The 17,256-nt window shown below is 34.9% G+C and overlaps 2 protein-coding genes across 2 annotated transcripts; both read right to left on the bottom strand.

Moving 5' to 3' along the window:
- Positions 1–246: 246 nt before the first annotated feature.
- On the bottom strand, positions 247–3,669 carry LOC130801285 (uncharacterized). The gene is made up of 3 exons (XM_057665098.1): positions 3,158–3,669; positions 924–2,929; positions 247–844 (listed from the first exon to the last, which is right to left on the bottom strand). Exon 2 carries the CDS (start codon positions 2,925–2,927, stop codon positions 1,590–1,592), a length of 1,338 nt encoding a protein of 445 aa, XP_057521081.1. The 5' UTR covers positions 2,928–2,929; positions 3,158–3,669; the 3' UTR covers positions 247–844; positions 924–1,589.
- Positions 3,670–3,807: 138 nt separating this feature from the next.
- On the bottom strand, positions 3,808–14,486 carry LOC130801286 (U2 small nuclear ribonucleoprotein A'). The gene is made up of 8 exons (XM_057665099.1): positions 14,209–14,486; positions 14,019–14,059; positions 13,683–13,812; positions 13,181–13,386; positions 10,539–10,712; positions 5,478–5,528; positions 5,082–5,267; positions 3,808–4,143 (listed from the first exon to the last, which is right to left on the bottom strand). The coding sequence occupies exons 1-7, from the start codon at positions 14,288–14,290 to the stop codon at positions 5,085–5,087; spliced, it is 867 nt and encodes a 288-aa protein (XP_057521082.1). The 5' UTR covers positions 14,291–14,486; the 3' UTR covers positions 3,808–4,143; positions 5,082–5,084.
- Positions 14,487–17,256: the final 2,770 nt, after the last annotated feature.

The following is a 17,256-nucleotide window of genomic DNA, read 5'->3' as shown; positions in this document are numbered from 1 at the left end:
GCAGAGAGACCTAATAATACGGCTTGAAAAGGAAAAAGAAGAGCTTAAAGATGAGGTATTTAATCTAAAGAGACAAATGGATGATATGGCGCATAGGAAAGAAGAGACCGAAAGGATTATGAGAAAGTTTAAGAAGCCCACTTAGTTAGCGACGTTAGTTTAACTTATCGAATGAAGTATGTAATTTGATATGAGTTTGTTGAACATGATTGAAATTGTGTTGAATGTCCGATAGCAACATCCCTATTTGAATATGAATGTTTGTTTGTTTTTGATTAAATTCATACTGCATTCTTGGCGGAACGATTCATCGCCGAAAAGTCGGAGTATTTAACATCATTTCATTCATAATTAACGTTTGATAATACGATTAAAGTATATACATGTACACATATATTACAAATTATACACAAAAGTCAATATGTTACAAATACTGAATATGTACAAGTGTTCAATATATACAAAATGTCACTAATCTTCAAAATATACAAACACTATTGTAATGCTAATCCTCCTCCTGTACCCGGTCTAATTGTGACGGTTTACGACGCCTCCTACGATAGTAAGATGCAGTCCCATGACGCTCGGGTAGGGGAGGTGATACATAGTGTGATGATGTGGCACCCTGTGAGGACCCGGCACCGTAGTCCGGGCACGTTAAGTCAACCTCCTCAAGATGAACGTCGGCATGATGAGGAGATGAACCGTACTCGTACATACTGGTGTCGGGCGCAGTCACTTCCGGAATGAAGTCTTGAAACTGCGTCCCTCGGAGTATGCCTTGGGCAATCTCCCGTACGGGCTCCTCTTGGGAGGAGCTGATGACTGATGCAATGCCCTGTGCCTGCAGTAAAACTTAAGTATTAATGAAATGTTTAACGTGTAAGTTCTATGGATAATAATCAATGTTGAAGAACACTTACAAAGTGTGTCATCGTCGGTGCTGCGAGAGCGTACTGGGCTGCTGCCATGATACCTCGTGGTGTCATCCATCGACGAGTGATGGAGAGTAACCACGGCATGTAATCCGCCGTAGTAGGTGCGCCTGCAGCGTGGATCGGCGCACCCTGGGCCAGCAGCTCTAACCTGTGCTCCCAACGAGCGACATGGCGCACCCTTCATCACGTTATTGAATACTTCGGCTAAGTTGGTATTAGTAACACCATACCTATACCCTCCATCGTGACATAATGACCTTTTACACATTTCACCAACATCATCAATCCAAAAAAGTGCTTCCCGATTAGCAACACCAATGGCCTTCAATCCCTCGACGACCTTATGTGGTTGTCTTTGCTCTGCAGTCCTTCCATACATCTTCAACTTCACGTTACCCATTTGACGGTTGAAGTTACTTAACAAATGGCGCAGGAAAAACCTATGATGGGCATTCGGAGGTTGCCATTCCGGCTCCTCCATGGTTGCTAGAATGCCCGCATGTCTATCGGAAATAACGCATAACCCTGGACTATGCATCACATGCTTCCGAACACAGGCCATAAACCAAGACCACGCGGCTATGCATTCTTTTTCAACCAAGGTGAAGGCAAGCGGGAAGATTCCCTTGTTCCCATCTTGGGCAATGGCAGTCAACAACGTATGGCAATACTTACCATACAAATGTGTTCCGTCAATGGCAATAACGGGTTTGCATTACTTGAATCCCTCAATACTAGGTTGGAAAGCCCAAAACACGCGTTGGAAAGTTGCAGTGCCTTCAAGAAGCGTGGAAGAAGAGGATAAGAATCTTCCCATGTACCATAGATGGAGAGAAGGGCTTGCTGTTTAGCACACCATGCCCTCTTATAGGTCACTTCGACACCAAATTGGTCTTTTACCATTTGACGCACGACAAAGACCTTAATTGATGGGTCTTGAGCAACACAACTTCTAATAAGATTGTTAATCACGGAAGATGTCAAATGAATGTGTCCAACTGACACATTTTCAGTACTTAGCACACAACCCCCATGCTTCCCTTTATACGTAACAATCTCCCATAATGGTGAATAGGAGCTCTTCGTAGCCCTAAGCCTCCAACCACACCCTCTCTTACACTTCAACGTGAGCACGATTTGATTTGAAGTCTCAGTTCGGTACTCAACGTTCCTACGAATATGATACAATCTAACAGCGTCCAACAACGCATCTTTGTTATCAAACATCATACCCTTTTGAAACTCTCCTTCGTCGGTGTAGGTTGTATCACAATCCCAAGACCTCCAAGAATTGTCCTCAATGTGTTCATCTAGAGGGGGAACCAGTGCATAGGGTGTAGGAGCAACGATTGTTGGAATGTTTCCTAAGGTCATGTCATTAGCTAGAGCCTCCTCGTCAACACCCACATCGTCCTCAGACGGAGCTTCTACGAATTCATTACTCTCACTATTAACATCATCCCACGGCTCATTTGTATCTTCTAAGTTCAAAGTATCATCATTTGTGACTTGAAATTGAAGTTGATTGGGTTCATTAGAAGGATAAGAGGAAGATGGCATTAAGGGATTTTGGGTTTCTTGGGTAGGGAAGGGCGTATGAGAAGGAGCAGAAGAAGTTATATTCATGAATGCATTAGTTTCCACAACATTGATATCTTCATTCCCTAGGGGTACCTCTTCTACATATAACTCTAAAGAAGGACTAGGGGTAGACCTTGAATATACCCACATTGCATCTATAGCCTCCTCATCCTCAAGTGGAAAAGCTAACAAATCTCCACTAAGATTGTACTTAAAACTTAAATTGATAGTACTTCTTGTAGTGTCAATCCCAATCCTAGAGCATATAAAATGTTTAAATTCATTCAAATCCATGTATGAATTGCTTGCAAACAATTTACGTCTTCCCCCAACATACTTAACATTGTTACTAGTTGATCGAATTGAACCATTCCAAAAGCATACAACAGTCACACGAAATGAATCCATTTCTACAACAACACATACAAAATCAACATCACCATCATGTTCATAAATATATTACCACTATACATTTTAAATTCAACAACAAATTCTCGAACAAACTTTTAATTACGAAGATCAAATTCGAATAACAACTACATTCGACATATTCGTAGAGTTTAAGTGTAAACGACCACTATACATGACATACATTTTAAAATCAACACCAAATAAAAAAATTTATAATAAAAACGTACCTCAATAAGCTGTAGATCAACAAGACTTAGTAAATTGCAAGTTTATGAGCCTACATTAATGTAAAATTTGATTAAAATTCAGCAAAACCAACATTTAAAAATAAACCCTAATTTTTCTAAAATTGAAACAAAACAAAAAAAAATTACCTTAAGTCGATGTACGAAGCTTACAAAACTAATTAGTGATACAAATTTTAAATTTGATGACTTTAGTTGAAGGATTGAATGTGCTTTTAATGGAGGAAGAAGGAAGCAAATGTCGTGAGTGGTTTTGAAGAAAATAAACTCGTATATTGGAATGAGGAAGAAGGAAAAAAAAAATATAAAGGCCCAAAGTCGCTGTTACTAACAGCGACTTTGGGGTTTTATTTTATTATTTTTTTATCCTCTTTCGCTGTTACTAACAGCGATTTTACCCGAGGCTAAGCTTGGATGTACGGCCGCTTATTTTGGAAAATAAGTTTTCACGAACCTTATTTTTGGAATTAAGTTGTTTATTTATCTTACTTTTTTCAAATTTTCACGATCTCATCCAAGTTTTTGTGTTTAAATTTAGTGCAAATGGAATTGGACCGCTGCGAACTAGAAAAATGTTTCAAAAGCCCAAAAGTAGCCGTGTTTAGATCAAAAAGGGCGACAGAGACTTGGTATATCTCCTCCAACTAATCATTCATTTCCTTAATTTCCATTCATCAATCATTAATCAAAGTTAAAAATAAGAACTTTAAAAAAGAAAAAACCAAAGCTTTGGTACAATTGTATTGAGGATCTTAATACTTAAATTTACAAGGGTGACATAATACTAACGGTTAGCGGAGTATCAAGTCTACAAATTTGACCGTTGTGTTGCAGCACTATCTAAATGTGAATGATTGATGAGAAATCCTCCAAAAATTCAAACCAAAGATGAATCCTGAAAGTGAAAGCAAAGATGGAAATCTGGCTGCATAGTCTTGTTGCTGTTGGTTACAACTTACAAGTATGAGCTGCAAAATCAAAATCAAAATACAAAAAAAAAAACACAACTTAGTGAATGCCCGTTATGAGTGCAGAAACCAGACAATTAACCAATGTCACGTCCCACTGACTCGTCTTCATAGACTCTTTAACTTAATCGTCAACCGGTAGGGAGTATAATAAATCCATCATCAGCAAAATCAGCTCAAAATTTTCATTTCACACCATGCTTCTTATTTCAAATCCCGTATCTCAATGAGTCTTCTTTGACTTTTCACATAATTTGCATCACATCCTATCTTTAAAAACACTGCTCAAACTCAAGGAGCTAATGCCAAAAATGTAACGAAGATAACATTGTAAACTCAAATTGTGACAAGTTAAAGTACCCAAACAACAAAATTTCAAAAAAAAAACGTATCAGCACAACAAGAAATAGGAAAGCATATCACATTGCGCATAGAGAATGTATATTTTACATTAACAACATCCATTTTAATAGGAGTACAAATTAATGTGCAATATCTGCCCAATTATTAACAACATCCATTTAAATACAAATTAATGTGCAATATCTACCCAATTACACACCACCACTTAATTTTGTCCAAATCTGGCAACCAAAAGGATCAATACCAATAATCTCTCCAAAAACCAAAAAGCTCTAATATATCAACTAGGTAACAGAAAACGTGCACAAGTCACATGATAGGTCAACATTATATATAAAATACCAGCCAAAATACAGGTGAAAACATACTTAATATTGGGCCCTAACAAAGAACATTTCATTTTAGAAAATGCAGCGTTACTTCGAAAACAAGTACATAATGGTCTTAATAATGATCATTTGACTGCTGCAAGACTGCAACAGCCAAGATGTTGCACATAAATCCATAGGGTAAAGATCTGGAAAAAACAGAACCCTCGTAGTGAGATACTGAATGTAACAATCAAAAAATAGTACCATTTAATCTTGTTCCATTTCTGTATGCTCCTCAGTCTGCTTCACAGATTCAGCATCCTCCAGCCGCACATTCACCTCATTTTGGCCATCTGTCACTATCTTGTCAGATGAGGTAACTTCACTTGTATTAAGCCCTTCATTGTCGGAAATCTTCAAATCCGCAGGGAGTTGGCCTGATTTCAGTGCCTGAAAACGTAAAATGTTTAGCCGCCACAAGTCATTGTACAGCAAAGCAAACAGCTGTAATAATGATCATTTGAAGCCAGGAGGCTCCCGCCTAAGCATGGTTTGTGGGGATTGGATGTACACAACCGTACCCTTGTAATAACAAATAGGTTATTTCTAATTGGCCATTGATGCCAGTATCTAAAAAAATCTTTATAATATGACAATAACCTTTTCCAGCCTAGCAACTTCTTCAAGAGTTTGCGAATTGACAATAGCAGCCTGCACAAAGAAAAGGCAAATAATTAGCATGCCACAGTTGTTGCTGAGATTAGGTAGTGTCACACGGACAGTATCGCCACTTCATCACTGCATCTAGACTTGCTATTTATAGTAGCAACTAGCAAAAGTCAATAAAAAGTAAAGAACCATAAATATCATGTCATTACAAGGCACCAACATGTCAGCACACAATTTGAAGAAGCAGGTACAAATACTTGATTTAAGAAAGTGAACAATAATATTGTGATTTATGATGTACATCCTGGCAATGTTTTACTTCTTTACTATATTTTAAACATATCTATAGCTATACATTACTAGACTTCATTAAAATTACAAATCTAGAAAATATTAATCGAAACAAAAAAAATTAACTATCAAGTGGCTGACTAATACAAAATTGAAAGGGTACAATTTATAATCATTTTGCATGTATATCAGCAGACATAAAATCCATATATCAATCAAAATGGGCAAAAGAAAAACAATGGACCTGTCTAGCACTCAAACTAGAAATTACTACTACTTGATTGAACTTGTGGATTTAATGTTAGAATCACATCTAGATATAGGACATTGGAATGTTTCCAATTGTTTGCTAGCATCAAATACAAAGACAACTATACAAAGCCTTAGTGCAATTTTGAGCTATAATTCGTTGCATGAGCCAAAAATCTACCCCTTGCATCCACCTAGTGCTAGCTACTCGTGCAAACTCACTTTCTTCAAATTATTTATGAACCCCATCCACTCAAGCATTTCTAGCCCCCCTTGAACACTAAGAGAAGAAAACTTGACACAAAATTGATTGTGATGTCTTCAATAGTACAAAAAATTAAAAAATTGATTGCGATGTCTTCAATAGTCACAATGACCCCCAAGAATGACTTGGACATGACATATCGCTCTCAAGGAGGTTGTCAAGGTCTCGCAAAAATGATAAGAATAAGTGTGTTGTGTATGAATGAATGAGTAGTTTGCTAGTGCATTGACTAATGTAGAGTATTGTGGATAGCTTTTTATGATGGTTGTACCTACACTACAACAAACCCCTCTCTCACACTTAAAAGTCATTCGTCGCAAAGGAAATGAAATGTGTTTGCTTGTGAGTTCAAATGGGATCATTTACCTTGCTACAAAAATGCATCATTGTACCAGTAGTCCTTTAGGTGTCATGAAGCGTGAGCTTTGTACAATCAACAGTCTGGCCCAAGTCTTTGTCATATGAACTGCGGAAAAAACCTCATCTGCCGCGTAACATATGTTGTGGTTCTTTAAAGATGCAGCACAAAGAAGAAGGTGTTTTCTCATACGGGGGAGATTAAAAATAGGTATGAGATAGATAAAGAGAATATCAATGAGGATGTAGATCGTGTTGATGAGATGATGAAGGGGGTCAAGGATGAGTTAGAAAAACGTCTCGTGTTTTACTTGTTGACAGTGGCTTCTCAAAAGCTTTTATATCCTGGACGTACTAAGTTCGCCAAACCAACAGCCGTGGTGACAATTTTCAACATGAAGTCAAAATTCAATCGATGTGACATTAGTTTTACAATGTTATTAGAAGCGTTAGGTGAGATGCTTCTTGATTGAAATGAAGTTCCAAAGTCAGCATATTATGCCAAAAAGCTCATGTGTACTTTCGGCTTAGTGTACCTGAAGATTCATGCGTGTCCGAATGATTATGTATTGTATCGGAATGAAAATGAAAATTCAGAAGAGTGTCCGAGATGTGGGTTATCGCGTTACAAGCGTAAAGGGGCTCGAAATGCTAAAGGGTCCCCCGGATAAGATATTGTGGGATCTTCTAATAATACCTAGATTCAAGCGCTTATTTTCTATAAAGAAAGATGCGTCGAATTTGAGGTGGCATGCAGATAGGGTGAAGAAAGGTCGCTTGCTCATACATCCAGCTGATTCTCTCCAGAGTGGAAGACTATTAATTGGTTGTATAAGACATTTGGGAATGAAGATCGTAATTTAAGGCTAGGATTGTCTACGGATGGAATGAACACAGTCGGCAATCTTAGTTCTCAATATAGTACTTGGCCGGTACCTTTAGTTATCTATAATTTACCTCTTTGGTTGTATATGAATCGTAAGTTCATTACGCTCATTTCTAATCTTGTGTCCTAAACAACCTGAAAATGAACTCATTCGACAATCTTAGTTCTCCTAGTCATATGTCTTATGACTTATACCATTTACGTCTTCGATTCTTTGCGTAAACCTCATAGCACACCTCGCAACATAAGATCCAAAGCCCTTGTTGAATATGTAATTTTATAAATTTCACCATTTTCACAGTGTTATATACAGTTACATTTAATATTATTATATGCATTGATAATACCTATAATTGTCCATGGGATGTAGCACAATGAAGAAAGTGTGGCGAAATAGGATCCAGTTCGAGAGCCACATATCCGAAATAGAAATCAGTGAAGTACACAACACTAACTTGCTTAAAGTAGTTCAAACTTGATTTGTTTGACATGAAACTGAGCAAACAATACTAAATAGTATATATTATTGTTTTGAAATGGTTAGGATTGAAAAAATAGACATATGATTGAAATTACGTGCCAAGTTGCATTTTTAAGGCTTTTTAAGCTTTTATGCAACTTACTTAAACTAGTTTAAACTTGATTTGTTTGGCATGAAACTTAGCACACAGCACTAATTGGTATATATTACTGCTTTGAAATAATTAGAATTGAAAAAATAGGCATATGTAACAATTAAGTCTCAAGGTTCGTTTTTAAGGCTTTTTAAACTTTTATGACACGAACTTGCTTAAAGTAGGTTCAAACTTTATTTGTTTGGCATGAAACTAAGCGCACAACACTAGTTAGTATATATTAGTATTTTGAAATGGTTAAACTTGAAAAAAATAGCCATATGCTTGAAACTATGTGCCAAGTTGCGTTTTTAAGCTTTTTTTAAGCTTTTATGCCACTAACTTGCTTAAACTAATTCAAACTAGATTTGTTTGGCATGAAACTTGGCACACAACACTAGTTAGTATATATTTTTGTTTTGAAATGGTTAAAATTGAAAAAATAGGCATATGGTTGAACTTACGTGCCAAGTAGCGCTTTAAAGCCTTTTAAGCTTTTATGCCACTAACTTGCTTAAAGTAGTTCAAAGTTGATTTGTTTAGTATGAAACTTAGCACACAACACTAATCAGTACATAATTTTTTTTAAATGGTTAAAATTTTCAAAATAGGCATATACATAAAATTACGTGTCAAGTTGCATTTTTCAGCCTTAACTGAAGTATTTTCAATGAATTTTGGACCTAAATCTTGTGATTTAATTTATTCTATGATCTATTAGTGCTTTCAACAAACAAATAATATTAATTGTGGCTACTACACTGTAAAATTTATGCAAGATATCTTATCAGCCGTCACGAAAGTAGGGGTAGAACATATTGAAATTGTATGTATTTCCGTTCTTAAATTATATTTATGTTATACATTGGTGCTTTCAACAAACAAATAATATTGATTGCGTCTACTACACGGTAAAATTTATGCACAATATCATGTCAACCGTCAAGATAGTTGGGGTAGAACATATTGAAATGGTATGTATTTCACGTTCTTATATTTTATTTATGTTATATATTTAATATTATGTAAACAATCGAATATATACTTAAATTATATTATTTAATATTGAAATGGTGATGATCGGGGAATTATTGAAAGATTATTAGTGTAATAATTATTAACCATATATTAATAATTATTTATTGGTTAATTTATATAAAATGAAAAAAAGAACTATATCTTCCGGGTCTCAAAGAACTGTAGCATATATATGTTGCAGTTTTGAACCGCAGCAGCAAATATATCCCATCTGCTACTAGCACAAGCACTTGGGGTTATAACCGCAGCATATAATGGCAAAGATGTAGAAAATTTGCTTTTTTCCACTAGTGACATGGATAGGGTTCCATATCGAAACAATTTTCTCCCTAGATCTTCGACTCATAGTTAGACTCGTAATTGGCCATATACAAGTCGTGTCAGGCTTAAAAAAAAAAGAAATGGGCTAAAATAGGCCAGGCCCATTCAACCCAACCCATATTTAACTGGAAGTGAGTCTAGTGTCTAATAATTTAATTTGGTTTATATTACTTAAAAAGATCGATATATTTTCCCTATTGACTTTCGATTTAAAGTCTATCGTTCATCCTGACACCTGTTATGTGCTATTTGAACTCAGAGATCGCTATTTGAAAAGATCGATATATATTTTCCCTAGTGACATCTTTTACGTTTTAATCTTGCATTTCATCTCTCTTCTACTCACATTTTCACCTCACAATTTGTCTAGGATTGTTATCCTTAATCTATCCCTTGTAATTCCTTGCAAATATGATAAAACCAAAAAAAAAATAAAAAATAAAAAATATCACTTATCAAATTCTAAATCAAGTAGCCAAAAGTAATACTTTATCCCTCAAAAGCAATCAAAATTGTGGAAAAGCAACCTTTTTTCTTAACGCTACTTTTTGTTCCTCCCATGTTCTTATAAGTCCCTCTAGGGTGTAGGATGTCTTACAACAAATTCACTCATTATTGTTTGAAAAAGCAACTTTATCACAAAAAAAAAATAAAATAACATTATCACCAAAAAAAATAAAATAACATTTCATTAACCCAATGTCATTAAATTGGCCTCATCTAGGTTAAGTTTGTTAGGGTCAAACGTACGATATCTTACCCTTGTGATAGCAAAGATGTTGTTTAAAATTGACCTTTAATAGTAAATATCATTTATAGCTTCAAATACATGATTTAATGACTTATTTTACTACATAGTACACTAAATTCGACACCAAAAAGTTAAAATTTTTTGGCACCATTGAAAAGGGGAAAAATAAATAAATGAGAAATAAAAATCTCTCATAACGGTCAAAATTATAGTTAACAAAAGAAATGTATTAAAGACATATGAGAAAGGTGTGCGCGCTTATTTGGTTTAGTGAAAATACCTTAATAGCCAAAATTTGCTCTGGTGTAGGTGCAATAGCTTTAGGTGCATGATCTTCTTTAGGGACATCCTCAACAGTAGCCACCTCATCCAATGTGGGTTTCTTGACGGATAACTTTTTCATTGTGTTTTCCGCTTCCTCGGATGGAAAGAGGTCCTTTGCCTCTTCTCGTTCCTATCTCAATAAAAAAATATTCAATTAGAAATTCACATACTATTATAGTGCGTAAAACATTAAATGTAATAAATGCCCCGCTAACATGCAAGTAGATGGGGAAGCAAATCAAAAACCAAAATTCATTCGGGAGGCAAGATGGTCTTAGTAATCAACATATTTTTTCCAAAATACATCAAAGTACCAATAAACTATTTTACCAAGCCCTCCCAAGCTCCCACCCAATGCTTGTCCGTACATTAGCTTAGCTTTAAGAGGCACGAAGCACACCAAAACGCAAAAGGTCCTTTTCTCCAAGGCGCAATGCACAGGGCAAAGGGCTAGGCTTTTTGCATGCGAGGCACACAATTTTGTTAAAAAGCTCTAAAAATAATTTTAAACGACATTTAATACTTAAAAGTCAAACAACATGGAGTTCATATAATAATATTAAAATAACATAAAAGTAAGCTAAACACTACATTAGCACATAAAGTAGTACGATAACTGATAAGATGATGACATTAGTCTAGAGTTACAAAAGAATTAAAAAGTAGAACAAAGACAATGGTAAAGAAAGCAAACGGTGGTTCTTGATGCTTTAAATATTTTATAATACACTTAAACAAATACTTAAAATCTAAATCTAAATCATACATCGATGGTGGCACTTCAAGATTGTTTTTGCTCTTTTGTTTCTCACTCCATATTTTTGCTTTAGGGAAAGAGAGTATACTTTTGCTTTCCTTTCAATAAACAACTAAGTATTGATGGTTATTTTAAGTAATATTGGGCAAGAACAAGTTAGTCATAAAAACTCACATTTGGCATACACGAGGCAATGAGGCGCACGAGACGCAAAAAGGTGCGCCTTTTGAAGAGCCTCATGTATCGTGTTGTGTCTTGACGGAAGGAGGCATTTAAGTGGTTGCCTCTTGGTTCGGGCGTGCTTTTAAAACATAGCATGTAAGGTATGAAATCAAAAAAGTGATGACAAAGTAACATAGTTGCAATTTCATGGAATCCATAAACCATTTCTTGATCGACTAAATAATATTTTGTGATAAAGGTATTTCTTCCATTTACAAATAGAAGGTTGGTTGGTGAATAATAGCAAAGCTTTCGAACCCCAAAAAGGGCAGATGGGTGTGTATAGGAGTTTTAAAAAATAATTGCATATTCAACAAAGGTATCGATCTAATATGTTTGAAATCAATCAAACGTAGTCGTTTTTACACATTTGAAGAGATAGCAATGACTGAAACAAACTCATGTCTCAACTACCTTTATGTGTGATAAAAGAATAACGAATGTGACTAGATATCATTAATATACCATACCAGAAAAATCAACACCTTTCTAGCCAGGTACATCACCAAGTTACTTAAGAAACAAATATGTTACTCAAACCCACCATATTCGCCGGCTCACCGATCCCCGATATGGCCGGTACGGACACCGGTCCCAGACACGTGTCTGGTACATTGGATTGCACATGGGTATGGCTCACTTCATGTTGTCATTCTCAGTCTTCTGTTTTAAAGATGACTTTTTCTTTTGTTTTAGAAATGAAGAAGAAAGGGGTTAAAGGAAGAAAGACATTGAAGCATGTCGAAATTTAAAAGCTTGAATAACTACAAAAAAAATAGATGATTAGATGAAAGATTGAAAGGAAGGAAAACTCATTCTTGATGAAGATGAAAAGGCACCAAGAATAAGAGAGAATTGAGAAGTGTTAGGAAGATGAATGGGTAGTATAAAATGTAGACAGATGTACTACATTGAAGAAAGTAGTAATTATTTACGTTTTTTATTTTTCTTACTTTTTTTACTTTTCTTATTTTACAAGCTTCCTAGACAAGCTATGACCTATGATGTTGTACTTATTTTAGTTATTTTACTTTTCTTACTTTTTTGTTTTCTTGCTTTTTACTTTTTACTCTTTACTTTTTTCTTTTTACTTTTCTATTTTAATTTTTTAATAGACTGCTATTTTTTTTAAATGGATGAAGTACTACTAGTGTCTAGTAGTAATAATAATAAATAATAATTTCTATTTTCCATTTTGTTTGTCCACTACTACTAATTGTATATTTAAGTATATTTATGCCGTATCCCAGTACCTGTATCCAATATTAGGATCATGTCCACGTATCCTAGGATTCCAAAATTGTCGTACAGTATCCTAATCCGCACCCGTATCCGATACCCGTACCCGAGGCCAAGTAACATAGTCGTAGAACCCAAGAAGTCACTCATTCTCCGTGTAACCTCGCCTAAACAATCAATCACAATACACATACCAATTATGTGAATCTCCAAAAACCCCCCAACTAAAGATGAGCTCAAATGCCAGAAGGAACGAGGCCAATTAGGGAGTAAATGCAAACAAGTGATCTAAAGATAGGAGCAGAAGTAGAGTACCAAATGAGTTGAGAAGTAAAGCAAATACATGGAGATTTTGCAAATAAGATAAATATTAGACTCACCTTTTGTTTAACTTTCTTAAAATCCAGCACACGCAGTGACTTCAACTTGTGGATCACATACAAACGATAGTTTGGTTTCTTGGTAATATTGTTGTCCAAAAGACTAAGGAACGTCAGCTTTGAAAGGGAAGCAAGTGGATCAATCTCAGCCAAATTAACCATTCGATTATTTGTAAGGACAAGTGTATGGAGCTTTGGCAGAAATTCTGCAAATTCAGAGAGATGATTTTAATCACAGTTCACATGAATCAAGATGTTGTATTTTTTTCCTCATTATTTTATGGTGTAAGGTGTAATTGTGTAAACAACCAATGTGCAAACTGTTGACAAAAAACTGTGTCAAAAGGGGTTGCGGACTAGGAAGAATAAAAAAGAATGCCCATAGAGAATAGTCCAATACCAAAAATGAAAATGTGAGAGCTCTATTACTTGAGCTCCCACCTGCTTTCTTCAACAAGCAAACATAATACTAAAAAGTAATGAGAATGAATAGCCTTATCACCTCCTAAGTTTGGATTGATGCGAGTAATCCTATTGTTGTTCAGAATCAAAGTTCCCAACCTGTTTAAATAAGGGAAGTTCTCGAGTTTTACAATTTCATTGTCAGACAAATCAATGGTGTCAAATTGATCCTGCACATCAAAGTGCAAAATAGAAAGGTCAAGAAGAAGAATACCACATCAGGAATTTGGTGTGTTGCCTAACAGACTAGTAACAAAATACAAACAGCAATGGCGATAGGGAAACAAATATTTCATCAGAATAATACAATGAAAGCTTGCAGGAGTAAAGAAATAACAGAAAGGCATAGTTTGACATTAATTTGAGAAAAATGTACCTCAGTGGCACCCAAATTCTCTATAACTGCAATCTTGTTCCCTGGCACGACACAAAAATAATGAAGTGATTCAGTACTTGACTAATTCATTCCAAGATTGAAAACTATATTTTGTTTTTAAAAAAAATTAACTTGACAAATCAATAGAGTTTACTGTAGACAAAAATAGAACAACGAAAGCAGAATTAACCTCGAAGATCCAATTCGCGGTCTTTGATGGCATTGAAGAAATGTGGACTCTTCCAAATCAAATCTGCAGTCAACCTCACCATTGCCGCTTTTCCAACTCAAGGTATCAAAATTTTGACAAGGCAAATAACTAGGGTTCTAAGTTTTACGAGAGAGGGTTTTTAGGGTTTCACAACTTGCATACTACACCTTGACTGAGCAATTTGTCACCTTTTACCGAATCTACCGATTAGAATTAAGGCTTTTTCTTTTCTTTTTTTTTTCTTTTTGCAATAGTCTTTTTCTACTTACAAGGTGTGGCACGCACTTACTAGTTTACGCCATTGAATTTGATAATGATATTTTATATATTTTTATTAACAATAATATGAATGTAAATATTAGATTGTCATTGTTTTACAAAGGGGTGACGGATGCAAGAATTGAAGATATATAGATAGTATAAGAGATATTTCAGTGTCTGATCTACTTTATTATGATCGTAGCTAGACTTGGGAAAACGGTCGGTCGGTCGGGTTTTGGGTCGGATCAATTTCGGTCGGGTCATTTTCGGGTCGGGTCAGTTTCGGATCACGTCAGTTTCAGGTCCGATCACTCTGGGTCGGGTAGGTTCGGATTGACCCAACGGGTTACCATAAAACATTAGAATATCCAATCGACTAATTCAACATAAAAAAAAAATCATTAAAATGTCTAAAAAAATCATTATAGAAATTACATGTACGATTTTCAAAAAATAGTTGGTATGTCAGGTTCATTTAAGTGCAAGAAAAATAGGGGAATTAATACTTATTTTAAAAGACTTGTAAGATACGCGCTTTATAAAAGTTATTTTGTTTATTATAATTGTAACGTTAGATAAAAATGACGTTAAAATTATCTTCACAATTTTCATGTTGGAAAGATATACAACTAACTAAGTACTTATTTCGTCTTATAAGATACGTGTTTTATAATTTAGGGTAGCGACATTCGTTTTTTGAAAAGCTCATTCAAACGTACGAAACGTTCGTATAAATTATATTGATTTGCTTACTGAAATGTAGAAGAATTAAAAACTCATTTGACTGATTTAACAAGATACATGTATTCAATTAAGATGATTATAACGTCCTGTTTTTAAAGAAAAGTAATTACGATGGCTAAAAAGACGTTAAATACGTGTTTTTTGAGATCTATTGATAAGTTTTAGGGTTCAAGTGATATACTCAATATGTTGAGATACTTTGAAAACTAAAATTTTATTTGAAATGAATTCTAACATTGAAATTACTCTAAAAATTGATATTAAATCTGTCAAAACGGGTCGGTTTCCGGTCGGGTCATTTTCGGTCGGGTAATTATCGGGTCGGTCATGTTTCGGATTAAGTCGCTTTCGGGTCGGTCGGCTTCGGGTTTTGTCGGGTCGGGTCCCGGGTTCATTTTCGGGTCGGATCAAATTTTCCCAGGTCTAATCGTAGCTTTATCTATATAGAATTTTGACTTATTAAAATTGTTATATGTATTTGATCATATGTTACTCGGTTGTAAATGCGTATGACATTTTTTATAAATAAATTTTCAAGTTTCTTTAAAAGAATTAAGAGATTCAATCAATTATACTTAAACGACTTCAATCCATACTGAGTGATTTAAAGAAGCTAAATAATCTCATTGGAAAGTAAGGATTCATAATTATGGGAGCTATTGAAATGCAACCATAGAAACAATAGCGGAAGCAAAGTCCAAAAACATTGTTTTCTTTATTCACAATTTTACAGTACAATAATATTTCATGATTTGTAATTTTTGGTGGAGAAAAAATAGAGTTTACAAAAGCCAAACACTTCATTAGAGAATCATACAGTATACTATAAACTACTTATGAATTACTGAATCTTATGGCTTTGATCTTGTAATTTTGGCTTAACAATAATCAACAGGCCTTGAAATTGGCAAGTATTTTATAATACACCCTAGATAGATGTTCAAAATATGGACTAACAAAACAAAACTCGAACGAAAGCATACTTGTAGTTGAGTAAGAAGTAGTGAAGGAAAGTGTAAACTTCGAGCCTGGCTATAATATACAAAAGACGGCCTAACAGGCAATCCGCCCATGAACAACTCCTTTTGATATGTACGAGTGTTACGAGTGTTGATGTTAACATTTTTGGTTTCCTCGTGGAATAATGTAAATGAGATATTCACCACTCATAATGTCTCATCAATCACCTTGGATATATTCCATTTTTCTGGTTTCTTTCAACGCTAATTCTTTCAGATTAAGTCTGTTATTCACAATGTGCTCTTGTTCTTGCTAGTATGATCAACATGAATCACAATCATTAAAACAAAGATTGATTTTTATCAAGTTTTAACTCATTTGTGTATGAATAAGCAATCTAACCTTAGCTTTCTGAAGATCTTGGGATGATCTAGTAAAAGCACAACCAAAATCAGTACTTTCCAGTCGCATCAAATTGATTCAATGCATTTCTTACTTCCTACCATATTCAATCTCAAATCAAACAAACTTGCAACCTAAAAACATGAAATTAGATTAATTTAGACACTTCACTTAACAATGAGACTCATATTCTTTAAAACTCTAAAAATATATCCAAAAATACAAGACTAGGTAATCAAAGGCCAACTATGACATATGTGTATAATATAACATACCAGGGGATTGATAGGTAATCAAAAGCCAGCTGTGACATATGTGTAAAATCAAACTCCAAACATTCACAATCTTCATCTAAGATAGTAGTGCAACGTTGAAATTCCCAAATTAATAGACAAACCTGAAATTCCAAAAGACAAAATCCTAAAATTAAAGTTAGAAAGTCAACTCGATGAATCACATTCAATTATACAACTCGCAGTGTGCTTTTCAATCTCTCTACTTTGATGAAAATGCTGATTTATCTTTTCCGCTTGGTGAATCCCACGAACAATGGAGTTCCGAGCCAAGGCCAGACAACTCACATGAAAAACTAAACAATGAACTACAAACCTTAGCTTTATGTCTGGTTTGAACAAATACAAGAGCAGTCACATTGAGATA

This window comes from Amaranthus tricolor, chromosome 15 (genome assembly GCF_026212465.1).
Source record: "Amaranthus tricolor cultivar Red isolate AtriRed21 chromosome 15, ASM2621246v1, whole genome shotgun sequence".
NCBI classification, from domain to species: Eukaryota; Viridiplantae; Streptophyta; class Magnoliopsida; order Caryophyllales; family Amaranthaceae; genus Amaranthus; species Amaranthus tricolor.
The sequence above is the reverse complement of the archived record's forward strand: the minus strand, read 5'-3'. Positions and strand labels throughout refer to the sequence as shown.

Bases quoted from the DNA above. Each gene is read 5' to 3' on its own strand.
- LOC130801285 (XM_057665098.1), bottom strand. From the start codon at position 2,927: ATGGATTCATTTCGTGTGACTGTTGTATGCTTTTGGAATGGTTCAATT.
- LOC130801286 (XM_057665099.1), bottom strand. From the start codon at position 14,290: ATGGTGAGGTTGACTGCAGATTTGATTTGGAAGAGTCCACATTTCTTC. The intron at 14,060-14,208 runs GTTAATTCTGCT...GTGTCGTGCCAG, and splicing joins CCGCGAATTGGATCTTCGAG to GGAACAAGATTGCAGTTATA. The intron at 5,268-5,477 runs GTTATTGTCATA...TTACGTTTTCAG, and splicing joins AAGTTGCTAGGCTGGAAAAG to GCACTGAAATCAGGCCAACT.